This window comes from Felis catus, chromosome C2 (genome assembly GCF_018350175.1).
Source record: "Felis catus isolate Fca126 chromosome C2, F.catus_Fca126_mat1.0, whole genome shotgun sequence".
Taxonomy (NCBI): domain Eukaryota; kingdom Metazoa; phylum Chordata; class Mammalia; order Carnivora; family Felidae; genus Felis; species Felis catus.
This window is the reverse complement of record NC_058376.1, coordinates 46,748,003-46,768,884: the sequence shown is the minus strand read 5'-3', so window position 1 is coordinate 46,768,884 and position 20,882 is coordinate 46,748,003. Positions and strand designations below refer to the sequence as shown.

Genomic DNA, 20,882 nt, shown 5'->3' with positions numbered 1-20,882 from the left:
TCCTTCCACTGTGGTATTGTGGCACTAGTCTGTAATTCCAAAATGGTGCTGACAGCAATGAATTTGTTCACCTCCCCCACAGAATGCAGGCTCCTCTGATTGAACTTTTTATGTCCACTGTCTACATTAGTCTTAAAGCATCTTAGGGTCCAACAGAGATCCAATAAATGCTTATTGAATAAATTTGGTAGAAGGGTTTAACGCATGAGGGATCTATAGGGGAATTGAACAAGATGATCTCCAGAGTCCTTTCCAACTCTTAGCTTTTCACTTGAAGATATCAGTCGCTTCCAAGATTTTGAATATCACATCCACTTGTGACTTTTACCTGTGACTCGAAGGCACTCCTCAACCTGAGATTTAGACCCAAATGTCCCCCTGCCTGTTATATAACTTTAAATACTAGCTGCTGAGTATCTCAAATTCACTATGTCCAAAATCAACTCACCTGCCTACACAACCTGATCCACCTTTCCAGTTTTCTGTATTTGTTAATGACACCATCCTCCTCTTAGGAGCCCCTGTTAATGACATCAGGATGGCACCTTTCTCCTAAAAGCAATCACCTGCCTAGTCCTGTGGATTCATCTTTCCAAAAGACCAGTTCTTTTTGTCACTGCATTTACTTACAGTCTCCATCAAATTGCTTGTGACGCTAATTGGCATTTGTTGCATTCTGACTTTCATGATGTGTTTCCATCTCTGTACCAACACTAGATCCTAGAAGATTTCTGTATTATGGCTGCAAATCCCACAAGTCTTTGCGTAGGGTTTGAAAGTAGATAGCAGGTGGTCAACGACTCTTGGTAGAATGGCTGAATGAATGTTAGGATGTTAGGTTTAAACTGCTTTGGGGGCATGGATCTTGTTATATGCTTTTTTTTTGTCCCGCCCCCAATATAGTAAATATAGTAAAAGGCATAGGAAACAAGAAATACATATTTTTTTAATATCCAACACTGCACCTTTTAAGTCTGAGTTGTTGCAACAACTGGCTGTAATTAAAAAAAACAAAACAAAGCAAAACAAAACAAAACACGCTCTGCTTTCTTAGACTCAGCTCTCAGCTAAAACCATCCAGGATCCTGCTTTCCCACCCCTTCCAGTGGCCTGATGCGCGGCAGGGGAGGAGCAATGAACAAGCTGGGCTTGAGGAGCCAGGAGAGCGGGATGGGGGAAGTCCCGGAAGTCATTGACCAGTGCGAGCAGCCGCCCTAGCGAGATCAGCTTGGGCTGCCGTCCCAACAATAACAGGCGCCCGGGCCGGGCAGGGCGGCCGGGGGCCCGAGCTTGGGGGCGGAACCCCGATTGGGGGAAGCGGGGTGGGACGCTTTCCTAAGGCTGCAGGGGATTGGAGGAGAGAGAAGAGGGGCGGTTGAGCTCAAGGAGTGGGCCGGGGACCTAACGGGCCGACTGAGGAGAGAGCGTGTTGATTGGGTGGCTCGGAGGGAGACGGACCAGAGCCAACTGCAGATTGGCCTTGGCGGGCCGAGGAGGCGTGGTCAGTGCGCGCCAGAGGGAGCGCGAGGGAGCGGGCGGCCCGCCTGCCAGCTAGCTAGCCGGAGCCCCGGGCGTGTGCCGCGAGTCGGGGTTGGGTTGAGGGACGCGGTGCGGGAGGCGCGTCCTCCGGCTCTGCCGCAGCGGCCCTCCGCGGCTCGAGTACCCCGCTTCCTTCCCTCTCTTCCCCAGCGCTCTGGTCTGGGGTCTCCGGGTAGGGAGCGGAGGGAAGGAACTAGAGAAGAGGAGGCGAAAGCGGAGCAAGGGGCAGAGACGGTCCCGGCGCGGGGCGTAGCGCGCGGTGCCTCTCGCTCTCCCGCCGCCGCCGCCGCCTCCTCTCCCGGGGCTCCCGCACTATGCAGGCGGACAGCCGGCCGCCGAGATGGGGAGCCGGGCGGCGGTGAGAGCCGGGCGCAGCCCTCCCCGTCTCCGAGTCCGGGCCGCGGCCGCCGCCCCCGCCCGGGCCGCGCTCCCCTTCTCCCGCCCTCGCCCTCCCCGCCCCAACTCCTCCTCCTCCTCCTTCCCCATGCCTCTGTTCCTCCTGCTCTTACTTATCCTGCTCCTGTTGCTCGAGGACGCCGGAGCCCAGCAAGGTGAGTGGTTCCCGGGGAGCGCGCGGCACGCGGAGCCCCAGGGGCGGCGGGGTCGCAGGGGAACCTCCGGGATGCCGGGTCTCTAGACGCGCGGGGGAGGTGCAGTGCGCTTGGGTGCGTGACCAGACCAGGCCCTCTCCGGGATGAGTTGCAAAGGTGGGCTCTGCCCCTTGTCCCCCAAGTTGGCGCGTCTTTACTTTTTGACCAGGCCTTTGGTGCTGCTGAAAAGAGAGAAGTGAGACTCTGCTGTGAAGGCCTCCTTTTCGGTATTGGATTCTTCTTGGAAAAATATTTGGGAGGAAAAAAGTTTTGGAGATGTGACCCCTAAAGTTAAGCTAAAATGATGGACAGAGTAGGAAGACAAGATAATTAAATAGCATCTTAAACCGGTTAAAGGCAAGTGGCGCTAATTATCTTTTGTGAAAGTGCTCAGGTTCAAAAGCGAAGGATACTGATTCTGGTTAGCTTTGAGTTTTGGATTCAGTACAAGTCCTTTACGATCCCTTCCTATTATTCCTGCTGGTGGTCTAGATTGCCTGGGTCAGACACTCATTCTGACCCAAGGCAACGTGCTATGAGCATTCCGAGTTAAAAGGGTAAGCCCTTCCAGAAAGTGACAGAACTTTTTTTCCGTCTACCGTCCTTGAAATACCTGTTTCAGAACTGAGCAAAACTGTTTATTGAATAATCATCATAATGGAAAGAGAATGCAGGGCTGATTCCTCCTCCGCCCTTTAGTACTATTTTCAGGCAGTGAACTGCAATTTTTCAATCAGTTTGGCATCAGTTATTGAACACATTTTCCCATTGTATTTCCTTTTTTATTGCAGTGAGAAGAATATGGATTGGATTGTTATTTATTGCTGGGAAGTTTTTTTTTTTTAAGTTGATCTCCATATTTAAGTCCAGCTTAAATGTTGTTCTCATATGGTTCTCAGTAAAGTGTGGAATCATGGCCACAGCCTGTCGTTATGAAAATGCCAAAACTTTGACAGGCATGTGGAAATAGAATCTCACTATGAAGAAAAATGTATTTGGTAAAGTGACCTCTTTTAGTTCTAGGCACGTTTCTACGCCGTGTAACTTAAAATTTAGATGCTTAGCATTCAGGTTTTTAGTTAGTTCATCTTAAATAAATTCTTGAATCAGCATTTAATAAAATAAAGTGTGATATCTCCTCCCTCCCACCCCCCTATTGAAGTTTTAGAGCCTGTGCATGTATTTTCCTTCTAGTAGGAGAGAGAAAAAACGAGAAGGCTTGCATAGTGCTACAACTAGTTGGGACTTACTTTGTGGCAGGCATAGTACTCAGTGGTGTATGTGTATTAAGTCATTTAATCCTCACCACAACCATCTGAGATAGGGATGGTTATCCCATTTCAAACATAAGGGAACTGAGACACAAATAAAAGGTACCTTGATACAGAAAGGAATGTAACTGTATAAGCAGAATGCTCACTTTTGCTTATTTCTAGATCTGAAGTGTTCATATCATGTTTTTAAAAATCATCTTTGAGCAGTGTAGAATCAGTTCTGTGTCTCCTCCCCAAATGAGACAGTTTCCTTAGTTTTTGGAATTTCTCGAAACTGACCTAATTAACACGCAACATTAACTTATTTTCTTTCAAGGTTTAATTTCAGGGTTTGTATTTTCTTAAGTTTATTTATTTGAGAGAGAGAGAGAGCCAGCAAGCAGGGGAGGGGCAGAGAGAGAAGGAGAAAGAGAATCCCAAGCAAGATCTGCGCTCCCAGTGCAGGGCCAAGACACGGGGCTAGAATTCACGAATCCTGAGATCCTGACTTGAGTGAGCTGAGGTCAAGAGTCTGACGCTTAACCGACTGAGCCATCCAGGTGCCCCCATTCAACTTCGGTTTTTTGCACAGCGTTTTAACAAACACATGGTTCTCTTTCACAGCGATGTCTTATATAAGCAGTGTAGATTAGCACAAATAGAAAAGATGGTGTTAATTTAAAAGACCCGATTTCTAGTTCTGCTAAGTTGATAGGGTAAATTTTGTGAGGTCACTTAATTTCTTTGTACCACAGTTTTCTACATCTGTGTTAAGAGAATAACCTATTCCATAGCCTAAAAAAAATGAAATGATAGTACATAGGAATTTTGCAAAGGGAAAAGTATAATATAGCTAAAAGTGATTATCATTATTAATTTTGAGTGTATTAAGTTGATAAATAAGAACCAGTTAGGTATGCATCACTGGAAACAGGAATTGAGTGAGATTTCAGTTCCCCTAATTTTTAAAAATTATATTTTTTATCCAAAGGACCCTGATGCAGTCGGTGGTAGAATTGCTTTTAAACCAGTCTTAACTAATCTGACAGACAAGCTTTGGGATCCAGCTGGTATTCCCTCACATAACCTGAAAAGAAATCTAATTTAAAAATGAAGAAAGTGTTTTAAAACTCCATTAGAATTTTTAATAATGTGAATGTCTATATTTTGTAGTGTTAAGTGACAAACTGGAGTTTTTACTCTATAAGTCTTTGGAAGAAGACTGAAAAGAAATAAAATAGTAGTTGTCTTTTGGGTATTTCTTTATGCTTTTCCATATTTTCTGTAATTAACATATAGTCAAAATATAAGCTGTGAAAAAAATGTTTTATGATATTTCAGTTTATTTCCCCCTTTGGCCAGTCTAGGTAGAAATGCATTTAATGCATATGTTGAGGTAGAACTGGGCTTCAAATTTTTTTTTAAATCTTCCAGATATCATTTGAAGTAGCAGTAGGTATTACTCTCATTCCAGTTACAGTCGACCCTTGAGCTACACAGGTCAAACTGCGCCGATTTTTTTTTAATAAGTGTGTTAGAAAATTTTTTGGAGATTCACAAACATTTGAAAAAACTCAGGAACTTAATAGCCCAAAAATATTTAAAAATTAAGAAAAAGTTATGTATTATTATAAGAATATAGCATATAACACCAGTAGCATACAGAATATGTGTCAATCATCTGTTTATGTTATACGGAAGGCTGGTAGGACTTCTGGTCAACAGTAAGCTACTAGTAAAGTTTTGGGGAGTCAAAAGTTATAGGCGGATTTTTGACGATGCACGGGGAGGTCAGCGTGTTTAACCTCTGCATTTTTCAAGGTTGAGCTGTAATGTCATGTAATACTCAGCATATATTCTGAGGCAGTGATTTTTCTTTTCATTTGGCTCAGAATAAAATTTATCAGTGGTCTGAAAAACCGTCAGCCCTTCACAGCAGAGATGTCTTTTAACCAGTCTTATTTTATTAATATACTTATACATAGATTGTATTTATTCACATCTAATTGTACTATGATGGGTTTTTTGTTGTTGACAGCCTATTTTACTGTAACACGTCTTTCTAAAAAACTTAAATTGGTTAAATTTATTATTTGCGTATTTGATTGCATATTTACTGTAATAAGTATATTTAATAGGAAGTTGAGAGTCTATGAATGATTCTATGCCCCTGATTTACTTTATTTATGACTAGCAATTTGTGTCCCCTCATCTCAGGATCTCAGCTTCTTCATTTGTGTCCTAGAGGATTTGCCTCCCTTCTTGGGTTAGACGTTTATTTGAATGTGGTAAAATATCAGGACATTAATTTAAAAAAATTTTTTTAATGTTTGTTTTTGAGAGAGGGAGGCAGAGAGAGACACACACACACGAGTTCGAGCAGGGGAGGGTCAGAGAGAAAGGGAGACACAGAATCTGAAGCCGGCTCCAGGCACTGAGCTGTCAGCATAGAGCCCAACTCAGGGCTCGAACTCACAAACCGTGTGATCATGACCTGAGCCAAAGTTGGACGCTTAACCAACCGAGGTGCTCCCCAGGAAGTTAATTTTTAAAATTTATTACTGACGTTTATACCTATTACCGTGAAATATTTGTGAAGGTATTGATTTTTGTTTGCTAATAAATCTGTGAAACAAGTCAGGTTCTTTCTTAATCATTCAGTTCTGCAGTGATGTCAGAACTAATGTGCGGGGGGGGGGGGGGGGGGGGGGGAGTTGTTTTCTGTCAAGTAATGCCTTTATTTGGCTGTGACGCAGGTAAATAATTTTTGAACAATATTTGTGAATTGTCAGAAATGAACACTTCTGCCTCAGCAGTGAACATTTGTAATTCTAATATTGACATTAGGTTAATTTAGAATTTTCCATTGTCTTTTCTTGGTCTGATAAAACATTTGGCCTCTTACATGTAGTTTTGTTGAGAGGCAAAATCAAAGCATCTTTTTTCTGCTGTTTCCGATTAATTTCGCACAGTGAAAATTAGAAATACAGCACAAATTCCAAAGTGCTAATGATCAGGTTTAAAATCCGTATTTTTAAAACTTGTAAATGAAAAATTCATTGTAAAATTACAGGTCAATGATTTTTAGGTAGATTTCCCAATGTTGTAAGCAAAGAAGAAACATTATTTGCCTATGAAGATGGTTAATAATTCTATCTGAACATCTAAGGTTCATTCTAGAAGACCAACATAAGAACAACACCTTAATATCCATGAAATTGGTGTAGGTGAAAGTACCAGTGCTAGAATTAACGTGACAAATGAATTAATTTCCATAAAAAAATCATAAGATTATAGTATGCGGAAAGGCTCCATTTACAAAGAGGTAGGTTTTAAGTTTAGGATTATACTTTACACAATGACGTGGGATGTGAAAGCTCAGGTGGTAATATTGGGCGTTAATTGAATGCATGCAAATAAAGTTTCTGATTCAACTTCTTGATTAGCTGGAAGGATGTAGAATGATGACCTAAAATTGTTAGGATTAGGAAAAGCTTCACAGAGATAGTGAAATGTGGTTGTTGAAATATGAAGTGAGACAGGCAGTTTTTCTTGTATGGCTCATGGATTCAGTTTACTTTATAAAAACCTTATGGCCTTATCACTGTATTTTTTAAATATTGTACAGATAATGGTGATTCTAAGCCAAAAACTTAATTGATAATTATCCATAGTTTTACTCCCTAATCTATCAATTTATGATTTTTATGTTTCTTTCTATTCTATGTTCACACACCTACATAATCTTACATGGTTATAATTTTAATCGTGTTGTTATGTTCTATAGACATATTGTGTTCAAATTGTGTATTGTGTAGGCTAATTTAACACATGCAAGCATACTTAAAAATACAGCAAAAACTTCAAAATGTAAAAATTCATTATTTATGAAGTAATTACTCTATAGTTCAGAATTGCTATTACAGCATTTTCTTTAGCGCATTTGATTAAATTCTTCATTCATTGTGAGATCTTTTGTAAGAAGGTATTTCAGTTCAAAATATTAGCTTAGAAACATATAATGCAGGTCACCTGGGTGGCTCAGTCAGTTAAGCGCGAACTTCGGCTCAAGTCATAATCTCGTGGTCCTTGGGTTCGAGCCCTGAGTCGGGCTCTGTGCTGATAGCTCAGAGCCAGGAACCTGCTTTGGATTCTGTTTTCCTCTCTCTCTGCCCCTCCCCTGCTGGTGATCTGTCTCTTTCTCAAAAATAAACAAACATTGAATTAAAAAAAAAAACCACATAATGCTAATTTCCAGATTATTACATGGAAATCAACATAATCCACAAGGACAGAAAATAGAGATATTCAAAGAAACTAGTATTTAATGAATGCCAGAGTCCACTGAAGCAGATGGGATAATGGGGTGATCTTAGAAGACTGCTAAAACATTGCCTGTTAGATCAACGTGCACTCTGAAGGATATGTAGTTGGAAGAAAGATGTTGATTAGTCACTTGAAATTATGGGGAAGACCCCCTCCAAGGTGCAGCCTCCCTCAACTAAGCTTTCTGAGAGTAGGCCAAGTTTCTTGCACGGCTTTTGTTGAGTAGGGTGCATGTAAGTTTGCAGTCAAAACTGAATTGCTTGGTTGGTCAAAGAAAAGATGCTGGTACTCCTCTCATTAAGAACTTATAGCAGGAAGTAGTACCAGCTATGATGAGCTCTCAGAGATGTTTGCACATATGTCAGTACAGTCTTGAGACATTTAGAGAAGAGTAAAATATTATAATTGTCTTCGGAGAACCTACAGTCTCATTGGGGAAATAATTCAGTTGGATTATATCTAAAAATAACCAGGGGAGATTGCATAGTGCTGTGGGTTTGAAGGGAGGAAGAGCTCACAATGCCTAGGGAAATAGGAGAAGCCTTGCTGATAACTGAGTGAGCTTTAAAGGACTGGTATGTTTGTAGTCCACGGGGATGGCAGACATTTGAGAAGTAAAGATCACAGCATCGGAACACCAAGGAGTCAGGAAAGCATGGGGTTATAAAAGCTTGTCCTGTTGCAGTGAGTAGCCAGACTCTAAGTACCTGGTCCTGGCTTACTACTTCCTCCTTTTGAGCCCCCTACCTTGCACCCCTGCCTAATAATTGGGCAGATATTTGCTGGTTGGTTACTGCTGGCAGTGGTTCTGGGCCCTGGGGTACTTGCCTTCCTGGAACTATGTTAATACTTCCATAGTGTGGCAGGCAGCCTCTTGATCACCTGTAAGATACATTCCAAATTCCTTTGCATGTTACACATGTAATTGTTTTTACAGTCTGGTGTCTACCTTCTTCTCTAACTTAATCTTATACTAGCATCTCCACCCGTTTTATATATATATTTCATGTGTAAGACTTAATGCTCTGAGGTATAATTTTATGCTTTTTTTGCCTTGTTCCCTATAGTGATCTCTTTACATATGCTATTTTGTCTATTTAAAAAGAAAGAGCTTTTTTCTTTCCTTGCATCCTTGGTAAGCTCCTGATGTTCCTTCACAACCCTTCTTGGGTATTGTATTATCCCCGAGAAGAATTCTTTAACCATTGCCCACACACTCCTTCCAGATAGTACTTCTCACTTATTTCTTTGCATTCATTATTCACACTGGGTATTTAAAAAAACTTAAAAAAAATTTTTTTTTTTTTGAGAGGGGGATGGAGGTGCAGAAAGAAAGGGAGTCACAGAATCTGAAGCAGGCTCCAGGCTCTGAGCTGTCAGCACAGTGCCCAGCGTGGGGCTCAAACTCACAAACTGTGAGATAATGACTTGAGCCGAAGTCAGACAACTAACTGAGCCACCCATTATTCACACTGTGTATTAAATATTTGTTCTGACAGAGATTTTTAAGTTTTCTTCTTATTGTCTTCTCATTGTCTTCTTATATCTACTAAATTGTCATTCAAAAATATGAATTGGGAACCCATTTCTGGAGTGAATCTGCTGCCCCATGTACGTTATTCGATGTTAGTGTCTGGGCATCTGCGTGCCCTTCATGTTACTCTTCTTGTCTAATCCCCACAGTTAGCTGTCAGAGCCCAGGCCTCTCAGTCTCATGGTACTAGAGCCCTCTCTTGGACCTTACTGCGTACTTGCTCAGGGCCTAGCATGTCCCAGCCAACCTCTTTCTGGGAGCTAGACCTCTTTGCTCCTTCGGTGAGAGAAGTCCTTCAGCTAGAACCAGAGCCATGGCTACTTAGAAAACAGTTGTGCCCGTCTTGTCAGTAACAGCCTAAATCAGGGTCAGCAAGTTGGGTCTCTCCTTTGCCGGGTCTTTCAAACTCTGATTTCAGTGCTGACTGCTGGCCACCTCCAACATTACCAAAGAGTCGCACTAATTTTGATTCTCACAGTTGCCTGCCTCCTTTTTCTTTGGCAGCTGCAATTCCTGGAGAATAATAGTTTCAGTAATCTGGTGTCAGAGGAAAGTAATGAGAAATGAAGGCTGGAAAGGTCAGTGGGAGCAAAATTGTGGAGGACTTTGCACTGAGGGGCAGACTGAGGTATTAGCAAGACATCAAACTTAGGTTCCTCTGCCTTCATCCGGTACATTTGTCCATCTCTAGGTTCACTTCCTCAATGCGGCCTCCCAGGTCTTTCATTCTGTCATGCCCTTCCTCTTGTCCTTGACAGATCCCCAACCTGGCTCACATGCCAGTCCCCACTGCCTTTCTCTGGTTCTGGATAGCCCAGGGTCACTGGAGGAAGTCATGTGTCCCACTGTGACTAGTCCTGTCACCAGCGACGACTACTGATCAAATCTCCCATGGGGCTTACTGCTCAGCAGGAGCACAGTGGCCCCTCCACTTTGTAGAGCTCAACTCCTACACAGCATACCTGCCTCACCTTTCCTTCTTCCCGAAACCATCTCTTCCACTTACCCGAGCACTGCTTTATCAGGGAATGTAAGTTGTGTTTAAGTAGAATTTAAACTTGAATGGGCTTCTTACTCTGTACCTGGAAACATGGTCAAAACCCCGCTGGCTTGTATACATCTTTCCTCTTTACTGTTTGCTTGCCCGGTACCTTGCATCTGGTTTTTTCAGGGACAAACTTACTAACCGATTGACTCTGTCTGTGCTGTACATTTTCTGAGTAGCTGGTGCACAACAAATATTAGTTAAATGCTGATTTCCTTGCAGTCTAGTCTCTGCTCTACTGAAAGTATCATTTAAACTGTCAGATTTTTTTCTTTTTGGTTTTGGCTTGTGTTTACTGTGAACAGCCTGAGCCCTTTCTTGGTCTGTCTTCACCGTTTTGTGCTTTGGTGGACTTTGAAAGTATAGAGAAGAGACTTTGGAGTCAGACACCTGGATTTAAATATTAGGCATATCGACCATGGCATCTACTTAATGCTCTTATGTGTTTAAATACATAATTCACCTCACTTTCTAGAATGTTTGAGGGCTGGGATCAAATCTGTTTGGGAAGTCAGTAAATTTTTATTCAGTGAGTGAATAATATGAGCAGAGGTGCTTAATATATAAGTAGATGACAGGTTTGAGGATTAGGAGAAGGGTTGGAGACTTCGTGGTAACTGAAGGAAGTAGGGAGATACCCCTGGTAGAATACCCAGAATGGGGGAGGAACTGAACAGCATCAGTGGTTGGCAGTAAGAAGCCCAGGAACATGCTAGAGAAGTTGCAGTTGGTTCAAAAAACTGAGCCAGGGAAGGAGAATTTTAAGGAGGGAGGGAAGATACAAAGGAAGGAAGGAAGATGGGAGGGAAGGAAGGGCCAGCGATGCCAGATAATATGGAAAGGTCACACATGATAAGGATGGAAAAGTATCCATTTGACGTGGTTTGGAGTGGGGTTCGGAGCCAACGGCCAAGGGAGAATTCTTGGGACGTTTTCAGTGCAAAAAGGTGTTTTTATTACAGCACGGGACAGTACCCGTGAGCAGAAAGAGCTGCGCTGGGGTTGTGTGAAGAGTGACTGATTATATAAGATTTTCTATGCTGTGGAGGGGAGGATGACATTAGGTCCCCAGGAGGTTGAGTCTGTAGGTTTCTGGAGATTGCTTTTTTCTTGTAAATCATTAAGACAGTTGCAAACTGATGGGAGACTCCTGCATCACTGTGCTATCAGATAACCGTTGTTTCTCCCCTTTCTTTGTTCTTGGGCAGCCAGGAGTGCCCGGGGAAGGTCACACCTGGGAGGTGGAAGGGGTTGTGGGTATGTGCTTGTGCTTTGCCCTCAGCTTGCCTTTTGCTCCCTCATCACGTTAACTTTTGGCAGCTTGGAAACTGGCTGCATTAGTGAATAGTTTCATTGGTGAGTAGGCCTGCATTTCCTAGGGCTGCCGTAACAAATTACCACAAATTTAGATAGCTTAAAGCAACAGAACTTTATTGTCTTAGTGTTCTGGAGGCTAGAATTCTGAAATTGGGGTGTCAGCACAGCTATATACTCTGTTGAAGATTCTGGGGGAGGGTCTTTCCTTGCCTCCCTAGCTTCTGGAGTTTTAATCTTCGGAGTTCCTTTGCATCATTCCAATCTCTGCCTCTGTAATGTAGTATTCTTCTTGTGTCTGTAACCATGTCCACATTTTTCTCTTTATCTAAGGTCACCTGTCATTGAATGAGGGTCCACCTTAACCAGTATGACCTCATTTTAACTTGATGACATCTGTTAAGACCCTGTTTCCAAATAAGGTTATATTCATTGGTACCAGAAATTAGGACTTAAACTTTTCTTTTTGGAAGCTGAATTGCAGTGCATTGGAACTTAGAACAGGAAGCAAAGAAGTAAGACATCAACTATGGAGACTAGAAGAAACTTCTTTGTAAAAGAAAGGAAAAGTGAGCGAGAAGATGGTAGAGGTCAGGGTACACTGGGTGGAAAGAGTTTTTTGTGGGTTTTGTTGTTGTTGCCGTTATTGTTAGTGTCTTATGATTTGTTAAATTGCAAAACCTAGCTCCCACTGACAAGCTGTTTTACAGGTTAGAATTTGCAAAAGAGGCAAAATCATGCCATGCAAATATAAAATGAACATGTGTTTAAGATTTTATTCAGTTCATTCATTAATGAGGGAATCAGTAAGGTGTTAAAACCTGTCCTAAGAGTATTTGAGAAACCAGGTGTTACAGGATGTGATTGCCAGATTAGATGTGATTGCTAAATTGCTAAATCTGGGTAATGGGCCAATAGGGTCATAAACTAACCTTTGGGATTATCTTTTCAGCTGCACAGAAATGATTTGCATCTCTACCAGATAAGAAACTATATACATTAACATGTAATGAAAACTGGGACCTTTAAGCAGTGATAAATATAGCAAATCCAAATAACTATTTTGCCCTGTATTCCTTGGGCAGCTTTTAGCTTCTGTGACATTTAGAAGATATGCTGTTGACCTTTTTTTTTTAACCAATGTCTAAGTTTAAGATAATTTTTCTGACATACTTATTAGAATCTATGGAGATGGGGGGGAAACCTGAGAACCTTTAATTTAATTAGCCCTGAGGTGATTTTAATGTTGATTACATTTTGAGAACCACTGAATAAGAGAATACTGAGTGGCTGTGAGTGCCCTTCTGAGATTGGAACCCATTACTCTAATGACACCTATCCCCCTGGAGAGAGAGAGAGAGAGAGAGAGAGAGAGAGAGAGAGAGAGAGAGAGAGAGAGAGAGTGTGTGTGTGTGTGTGTGTGTGTGTGTGTGTGTGTGTGTGTGTGTGTGTTTTCACAGTAGTGCTCAGCTCTTTGGCAGAGAGAGGTTATGTGAACCAGGGTTGAGGGTTTGACAGGTAGATACTCAAGAAGGACACAATGGCTAGGAATTGAGAGTACCAGGAAGAGGTAGTTAACATACTGGACATGAAGCCTAGGCTGTGTAGGGAAAGACATGAGGCCAGGACAAGATTAATAGACTGGGAGAAAAGAGAGAAGTCAAGTTCACGGAAAGTATGTGGGTATAAGAAGGCTGACTAGCTGAGACTTTAAAGTGTTTGAGTTTTCACAGGTGGGTGAGAGTGTCTCTAATAATGGCAAAAACAAAGCCCGGCTTGTGATTCGGACAGTTACTGAAGAGAAATAGAGGTCATCCCTGAGAAGTTGAGTGAGAGTTACTTTCTCTTGGGTTTATACTTTTCACAAGAACACTACACTTGAAACTTTAAAGCTGCTGTACATTTCCCAAAGTAATGGACAGTTATTGGGTTACTTTAGCTAGATTGTAGAAATGCCCTGTATCCACATATGATGGGCAAAAGCCTTTCCGGTCCTTTATGACTGGAATGGTACCCTCAAACAAAAGAGTGTTTATTGAGCGCATTTTTATAGGTTAGGCCCTCAGTACTAGGTGTTTTCATACAATGTCTCATTTAATTTGTGCCCTTTGTGTTTGAATTGTTTGTATCCCCATTTTAGGGAGCTGAGATTTAGCAGCAATAAATAACCTTCTGAAAGTCACAGTGAGTGCTGGATAGGGCATTTAAAATCATGCCAGGACTCCAGAGCTCATTTGCCTAACCATTATGTTCTAAGTAGGATGTGTGCTTAGTGGGGGTTAAAGAGGATTTATACTTCCCACGTTCCTTCATGTAATTCAATTTTGTAAATTATCACACATGCAGAGAATAGTTTGGGCTTAAAAAAGAATGAAGCTGGGAGCTATTTCTTTTTCTAAAAATTGTCACAGTGACCTTCTTTAGGCTCTCCGAGCATATCCATCTTATGTAGTATTTTTAAAAAATGAGTGGAATTAAAGTAGTACCTTGAATTATTTATTTGAGATATGTAGTGATGCAATTTTAAAAATCTTATAGTAATAGGACTCATAGAGTACTTCAGTCGAAAAATTCACAATGCTAAATATTACACTAAAAATCTTCATCGTATCCAAATGAAATAGGATGTTTTAGTTAACTCTTGCAAGTTACTCCTTTGAATGCTTTTCTACTCTAAATGCCTCTTTTTCCAGCTTATAAGATCTCACAGATGGCATTAGACAATGTGACAGAAATGACACACTTATTTAGAGCAAGTGTAGTGAGACTCACCTGTTCATAATGATTAAAAAAGAAAAAATCCTTGAAAGCTTGCTGGAAAAGTCTGAACCTTTCCCAGTTCATGATGGTCATCATGAAAGTTACATTGCTCCACATTTGTGGCATTATTTGTGCAAGCATCCTGCATTTGTGTTTGGTGTTGAAGAAAGTATTTTTAGAAGTCATGCAGTGTTTGTGTTAATACGATTCAGTCATTAGTATGATTTATATTCTGTATTAGTGTGACTAAAATATGGGGGTGGCTGAAAGGTCACATGTAATCAGTATCATGAGCATGTATGCAAAAAAAACACATTTGATTTGAAGTTTAGAGAAGCCTAAAATAAGCATATCTTCTTTATTGTATTAATACGTTATTATTTAAGTATGTTTAATGTACTTTCTGTTTTCTCTAGGGATACGTAGTTTAAAAAAATACTCAGTTATTTTCCTGGAACAATACCAAAACTTGTATCTGGCTTAACACATCTGACCTTAGACTCTTCAGAGGAAGTGAACACATGTTCTGTGAGTAATTCCCTAGATAAATCTGCAGCCAAACAAAGGAGCAGTGAGATCAAATTCCAGTGTCTCTTCTTCACTGAAATAAAATTGAAATTCAAAAATTACATTGACAGGCTTCTATCCTGGATGGTAGGTTATACTTTCGTGGAGACCATCTAGAGGAGGAGGGGGAGGAGGAGAAGCTGGCAGCGATGGTGGTGGTGATGGAGTTGAGAAGGAGAAAGATTCGGTGATGTTGGAGTTAATGGGTGACAGTGTATGGATTGGTCCTAGGAAAGTCATTTGAAAGTTTTTTTTCCCCATAGTAGTTATGCTGTCTTTGTCAATTCTGCCTCGTGAAAATGAATAACAAGAGGCAGTGTAGCTTGGTCACAGATCATTATTCTTTCCAACATACAAAGCTAAGCAGAAAATTAGGAGACTTACTCCTGACCCTATTCGCACCCTTTTTAAACCCTAATTTTAAGAGCTCCTGACCCAGAAAAAAAGTTATTCCAGGGATGTAGGCTAATAAAAAGGATGTTTTCTCTCCTTTAACCTCCATTGACTTATAAAAATTGGGAAGTGGGACTGTAAAACTCTTTAGTATAACTACTGACCACAGCAGGGAAAGTATGCCCTAGGTTGTACCCTTAGTGGACAGAACAGCATTATCCTTGGGGCCAAAGGAAACCCAGCCAAGAACTCACTCAGATCTTCTGTCTGAGTTGTCCTAGTCTTTGCTCCAAGTCAGTCTTCTCAACCCCAGTACTCCTGACATGTAACATCAACCCTTTATTCTGGGGGCTGTCCTGTGCACATTGTAGGATCTTTAGCAGCATTCTTGACTTCTACCCCCAGATGCCAGTAGGATCCCACCCCCTCAGTTGTGGCAACCAACTGGATATTTATCTGGATATTTATCTCCAGACATTGCCAAATGGGAGGTAAAATTGCTCCCGTGGGAGCCTCCCCCTCACCCCCCATTTGAGCACCACTGCTCTGAGTGTATTAGGTGATTAGTTGATAAAGAATATTTTCCAGATTTTAGTTTTACTTTTAAATACTTTGTTATTTTCAGTATTGTGCAGAATAGGATTTGCTTTTAAGAACTGTGAAAATAAACAGCAAGCACATTTTCTAATTTGGGGGTAAAAGTGAGGACAGGGTCTTTCTTTGAGAATTCAACATTATGACCTTTGGATGCCTAGTACAGTGGTTTTCTGAGTGCTGGTGGGGACCAGAGCAGGTCAGGATTGTACATGCATGGGTGTAGGAATACAATGTAAAATGTATTTCTTATTTGGGAATAACTGAGAAAAACATTTGAGAACTGCTGGCCTAGTGATAATGTATAAGCCCAGCTTCCCCTTTCAAACTGGAATATTCTAAACATATACTTCATAGCAATAAGTGTTTGTCCAGACCAGCTAAGCTATTTATCTTGTCAGGTAAATTTATCAAAGTCTTGGGCATATGAAACATTCAAACTTGTTCACTGTAGTAGTAGATTTGAAACTCTCTTAACTTTGGTTTCTGGTGCATATCATCTTTTTGCTGGAGGAGGAAGCTCTGAACTCCATCACATATTTTAGAACATTCTTGGCACGTTACTTGTGGACTGTTCATGCCCTCCCCCTACACAAGATACTGAAAAAAGACCTCTCCATTTTAATTGTTTTCTTCATCAGCATGCATGTAAAAGTCCTGTTTTTCATCAGTTATTTTGTTATTTTGTTTGTTATTTTGTTGACTTGTAGAAATTGTGCTTTATAGAGGAAAGGGCAAGAAACATTTTGTGTATTACTTATTGAGAATCAAACATAAATATGAGCATAAAGACATAAAAATTACTAACACTGCTTGTACTTTTGTAAAATTCATCTTAAAATGGCAACCTTAAGTTAAATAATAGCCTATGGGGAATTCGTTGGTTGGGACAATCTGCCATTACTAAGTCATGAATTCAGCTGTTAATAGGAAATTCTTGGCTTCCTGAAATCCATCAACACTTCCAGACAGTTAAAAAGCTGCTTTAGTTCTATTCACTAAAGAAAATACGTTTATATTTTGAGTTATTTCATTTGTTCAGCGGCTGCTTTTCAAAGATTTAAGCATTCCAGAAAGCACATTTTCATCTTTTCAGTATTAAGAAAACATTTCAAACTAGTTTCATAACGTTAGAAACTTTGTCTTAGGGGATAGTTTTTTTTTTCTCTAAGGAAAAATGTTAATGATTATTCAAAAGTTATTTATATTACAATTCATTTATTTTTACAGAGACAGTTTTTATATCCCTGTGTTTCTAATTTGGATGATACTCAGAGATTTTCAAGGTATTTTCTTGATGGTTTCAGGGAAAATTTGTGGGGTTTTTTTCTTCTAAGTTATCTAACATTTACATTTTATATTTGCAAAATATCAGTGAATATATCACAAAAACTCACGTTTATTTCATGGTGCCTTTATATATCATTGAGTGGCTATGCCTAGTTTTTGTGTGTAGAATGAAAGCAGGTGTAGAGAGAGCTGAAGTTTTAACATTGCTCAAAAGCTGAGCTTTATGTGAGATATTCGTTTAGGAAGCCAGATTGCTAGTATTGGCCTTTAAAATAGGCTAGGGGTGCCTGGGTGGCTCAGTCAGTTAAGTATCCAGACCTTGGCTCAGGTCATAATCTCAAGGTTCATGGGTTTGAGTTCCGTGTCGGACTCTGCTGTTAGCATGGAGCCCACTTTGGATCCTTTGTCAAATGCCTCCTCTGTGTATGCACTCTCTTTATCTGTCTCTCAAAATTAAACATTTAAAAGTAGGCTAACAATACTAGGACGGATTTGAGAATTGCTTGATCAGGAAAGGATATAAAGTATTGTCATCATAAGCTTATACAGAGTGTTCTTTTACTAAAGTTAGTTTTGAGGGGTGCCTGGGTAGCTCAGTCGGTTAAGTGTCCCAACTCTTGATATTGGCTCAGGTCATGATCTCAGTTTTGTGAATTTGAGCCCCACATCTGGCTCTGCTCTGACCCTACGGAGCCTGCTTGGGATTCCCTCTCTCCCTCTGCCCCACCCCTGCTCACACTCTCTCTGTCTTCCTCAAATAAACTTAAAAAAAAAAAAAAAAACAAAAAAAACTTTTCAAAAAATTTAGTTTTGAGACTGGTTTGAAATTACTTTTTCATTGGTTCATGTACAATTTCCTTATACATCCAATTAATAAACATTTATTTTGCAACTACTTGCTAGATACTGTATTAACTTCTTACAGGCCTTTAAAGCTTTTATTTGTTCTAGCAAATGATATCAGCACTGCATTGTTCTTAAAAATAATAAATCAACATAATAGAAAATTCTGTTACAGCCATCTATATCTATATTGACTTTAAAACTCAGCACTGGGGCGCCTGGGTGGCTCAGTTGGCTAAGCGTCCGACTTCAGCTCAGGTCATGATCTCACAGTTCGTGAGTTCAAGCCCTGCGTCAGGCTCTGTGCTGACAGGTCAGAGCCTGGGGCCTGCTTCAGATTCTGTCTCTCTCTCTCTCTGTCTCTCAATCTCGCTCTCTCTGTCTCTCAATCTCGCTCTCTCTGTCTCTCAATCTCGCTCTCCCTCTCTCTCAATCTCGCTCTCCCTCTCTCTCCCTCTCTCTCCCTCTCTCTCCCTCTCTCTCCCTCTCTCTCCCTCTCTCTCCCTCTCTCTCCCTCTCTCTCCCTCTCTCTCCCTCTCTCTCCCTCTCTCTCCCTCTCTCTCCCTCTCTCTCCCTCTCTCTCCCTCTCTCCCTCTCCCCCCTCCCCTCCCCCTCCCCTGATCATTCTCTGTCTCTCTCAAAAATAAACATTTAAAAAATAAATAAAACTCAGCACTGTCACTTTTAGTATAGTTTTTTTTGTGTAAGTACTGAATTATTCCAAAGGTGATTATAGGTGGCTATTTTTGAACGAAAAAATACTATCGTTTTAGTACAGTGTACCCATCTTCCTTTTAGAGATTTAAAAGAGATTCGTCATTGAATCCCATCATTAAGGAATGCTGACTGGTACAATTGGAGCAGCACCTGAAACTTCTTACCACTGCATGCCTCTTCTAGGTGCCCAAATACCACTTTTTATGAGAAAGGGAAGGGTGCAAATAATAGTACTATGTTAAGTTACCTGAGTCCCCATATCCAGTTGCAGAACGAATTGCTGGAGCAAATCCTGCTGCTACCAAGATAGGAAGGTTATTTTTCCTAATGTTTCATGATGTACAAATGCCATTTTTTCCTCCTCATTTGGTAGGAAAAAGTGAGGTTTTAGGAGGGGGAGTACTCCAAAGTCCAATTTCAGTAGAATGTAAAATTAAATTTCCTTAAATATTGCTTTAATGCCTTCAAGGATGAATGCCTTGTAATACTGTGATCAGTAATCTGCATAACCTTTAGTCTTCTCACAGATTTTAGAAAGGTTTATATTTATAAATAAATGGATGAAGCTGATCACATACTTTTATTTTTATAGTTTATGTTGTCTTTGAACAGTTACTATGAATTAATACTCTTTTAAAGATTGGAATTGTGATATGTGTATAAATCTATTGTTAAGCTAATAAATCTGTTTATTCAGATTGGAAAGTTCTTTGAATAAGGATAATCATTGATCATTTTGACCTTACCTGGCTTCTCTCCGGGCTCCTGTGAGTAGATATATTAAGAACTCTATCATCCCTTTTATCTTGTGTAAGGAAAGTATTGGTGGCATAAAATATCTGTCATACATATTTTTAAATTTTCACAAAAGAATCCTGATTATTTATAGTATAAGTTAAAGATGTAATAATAATTTATCGTTCTTTTAACTCTTTTTTTTTTAAGGTGATGGATGTGGACATACTGTACTAGGCCCTGAAAGTGGGACCCTCATGTCCATAAACTACCCACAGACCTATCCCAACAGCACCGTTTGTGAATGGGAGATCCGTGTAAAGATGGGAGAGAGAGTGCGCATCAAATTTGGTGACTTTGACATTGAAGATTCTGATTCTTGTCATTTTAATTACTTGAGAATTTATAATGGCATTGGAGTTAGCAGAACTGAAATAGGTAGGAATTTTTCTTGTAAATGTACATCACTGCCCTGAGTTTTAAAGCTAAAGCAATGTTTGATACTTGACATTGAATAACTAGGTTGTATAGGATGATATGTAAGAAATTATTTGTGTGGACCATGTGTGGAAATCTCAATTTGAACCTTTTGGGAAGAGAAGATTCTTGTCTGTTTATTTACTCTCAAAATAAACTTGTTGGTACTTTTGCAACAGGATGTACTGCTTCCAAGAAGGAGGACATTAATTATCTCATTTTTTTGTTTTGTTTTTTTCCTGATCACTTTATTTGCAACTAAAGAATACAGGTATAATTCACGCATAATTCACACTTAGGAGGCAGTATATCATGGTGATTAAAGCATGGGTTTTGGATCCAAACTGCCTGGTATTAAACCCTCTCTCTGTTGTTAGCATATGTGTGACTTTGGGTGAGTTACCTGACCTGTTTTTTCATTTGTAAAATGGAGAATGAATTAGTAACATGTAAAGTGCTAAGAAGAGTACCTAACACATAATATATGCTTAGTAAATATTAGCTACTATAGTTGTTATTCTTAGCTAAGGTCAGTGGTTTTCAATTATGCCTGCATATTAGAGTCACCTGGAAAGACTTTAAATAATACTGTATACCTGGTCCCCATCCTGGACCAGTTGAATCAGAATTGATTGGGTGGGACCCACGCCCCTGTATTTTAAAAGCTTCCCAGGAGAATCTACTCTGTCATTAAGGTAAGAACCTTTGGCTTTTAGAGATCAGTCCCTTCGTTTTAGGAAAGGCAGAAAAAATCTAAGACTCTTTGGGTGAGCTAACATCATAAAGAAATCTTGAATTCTTTCTGAGTTAATTTGGAAACATTGATTGGTACAAATGTATAAATTGTCTTTTAGAAGTATAATTGGAACCCAGTATCTTTAAGTGTGATGTTCATCCTCTCGCCT

General features: G+C 40.3%; 1 protein-coding gene across 6 annotated transcripts in view; it reads left to right on the top strand.

Moving 5' to 3' along the window:
- Positions 1-1,519: 1,519 nt before the first annotated feature.
- The window catches only part of DCBLD2 (discoidin, CUB and LCCL domain containing 2), an 89,170-nt gene continuing 69,807 nt past the window's right edge, over positions 1,520-20,882 (top strand). For 3 of the 6 annotated variants that reach the window (XM_023238891.2, XM_023238890.2, XM_023238889.2), the window contains exons 1-2: positions 1,521-2,090; positions 19,711-19,938. In XM_023238891.2, the coding sequence (XP_023094659.1) occupies positions 1,880-2,090; positions 19,711-19,938 (439 nt within the window). In that variant the 5' untranslated portion in view covers positions 1,521-1,879. Of the gene's footprint in view, positions 2,091-2,374; positions 2,487-14,867; positions 14,890-19,710; positions 19,939-20,882 lie in introns of those variants that run through there. The other 3 variants (XM_045036798.1, XM_045036797.1, XM_045036796.1) reach the window with 3 other exon arrangements.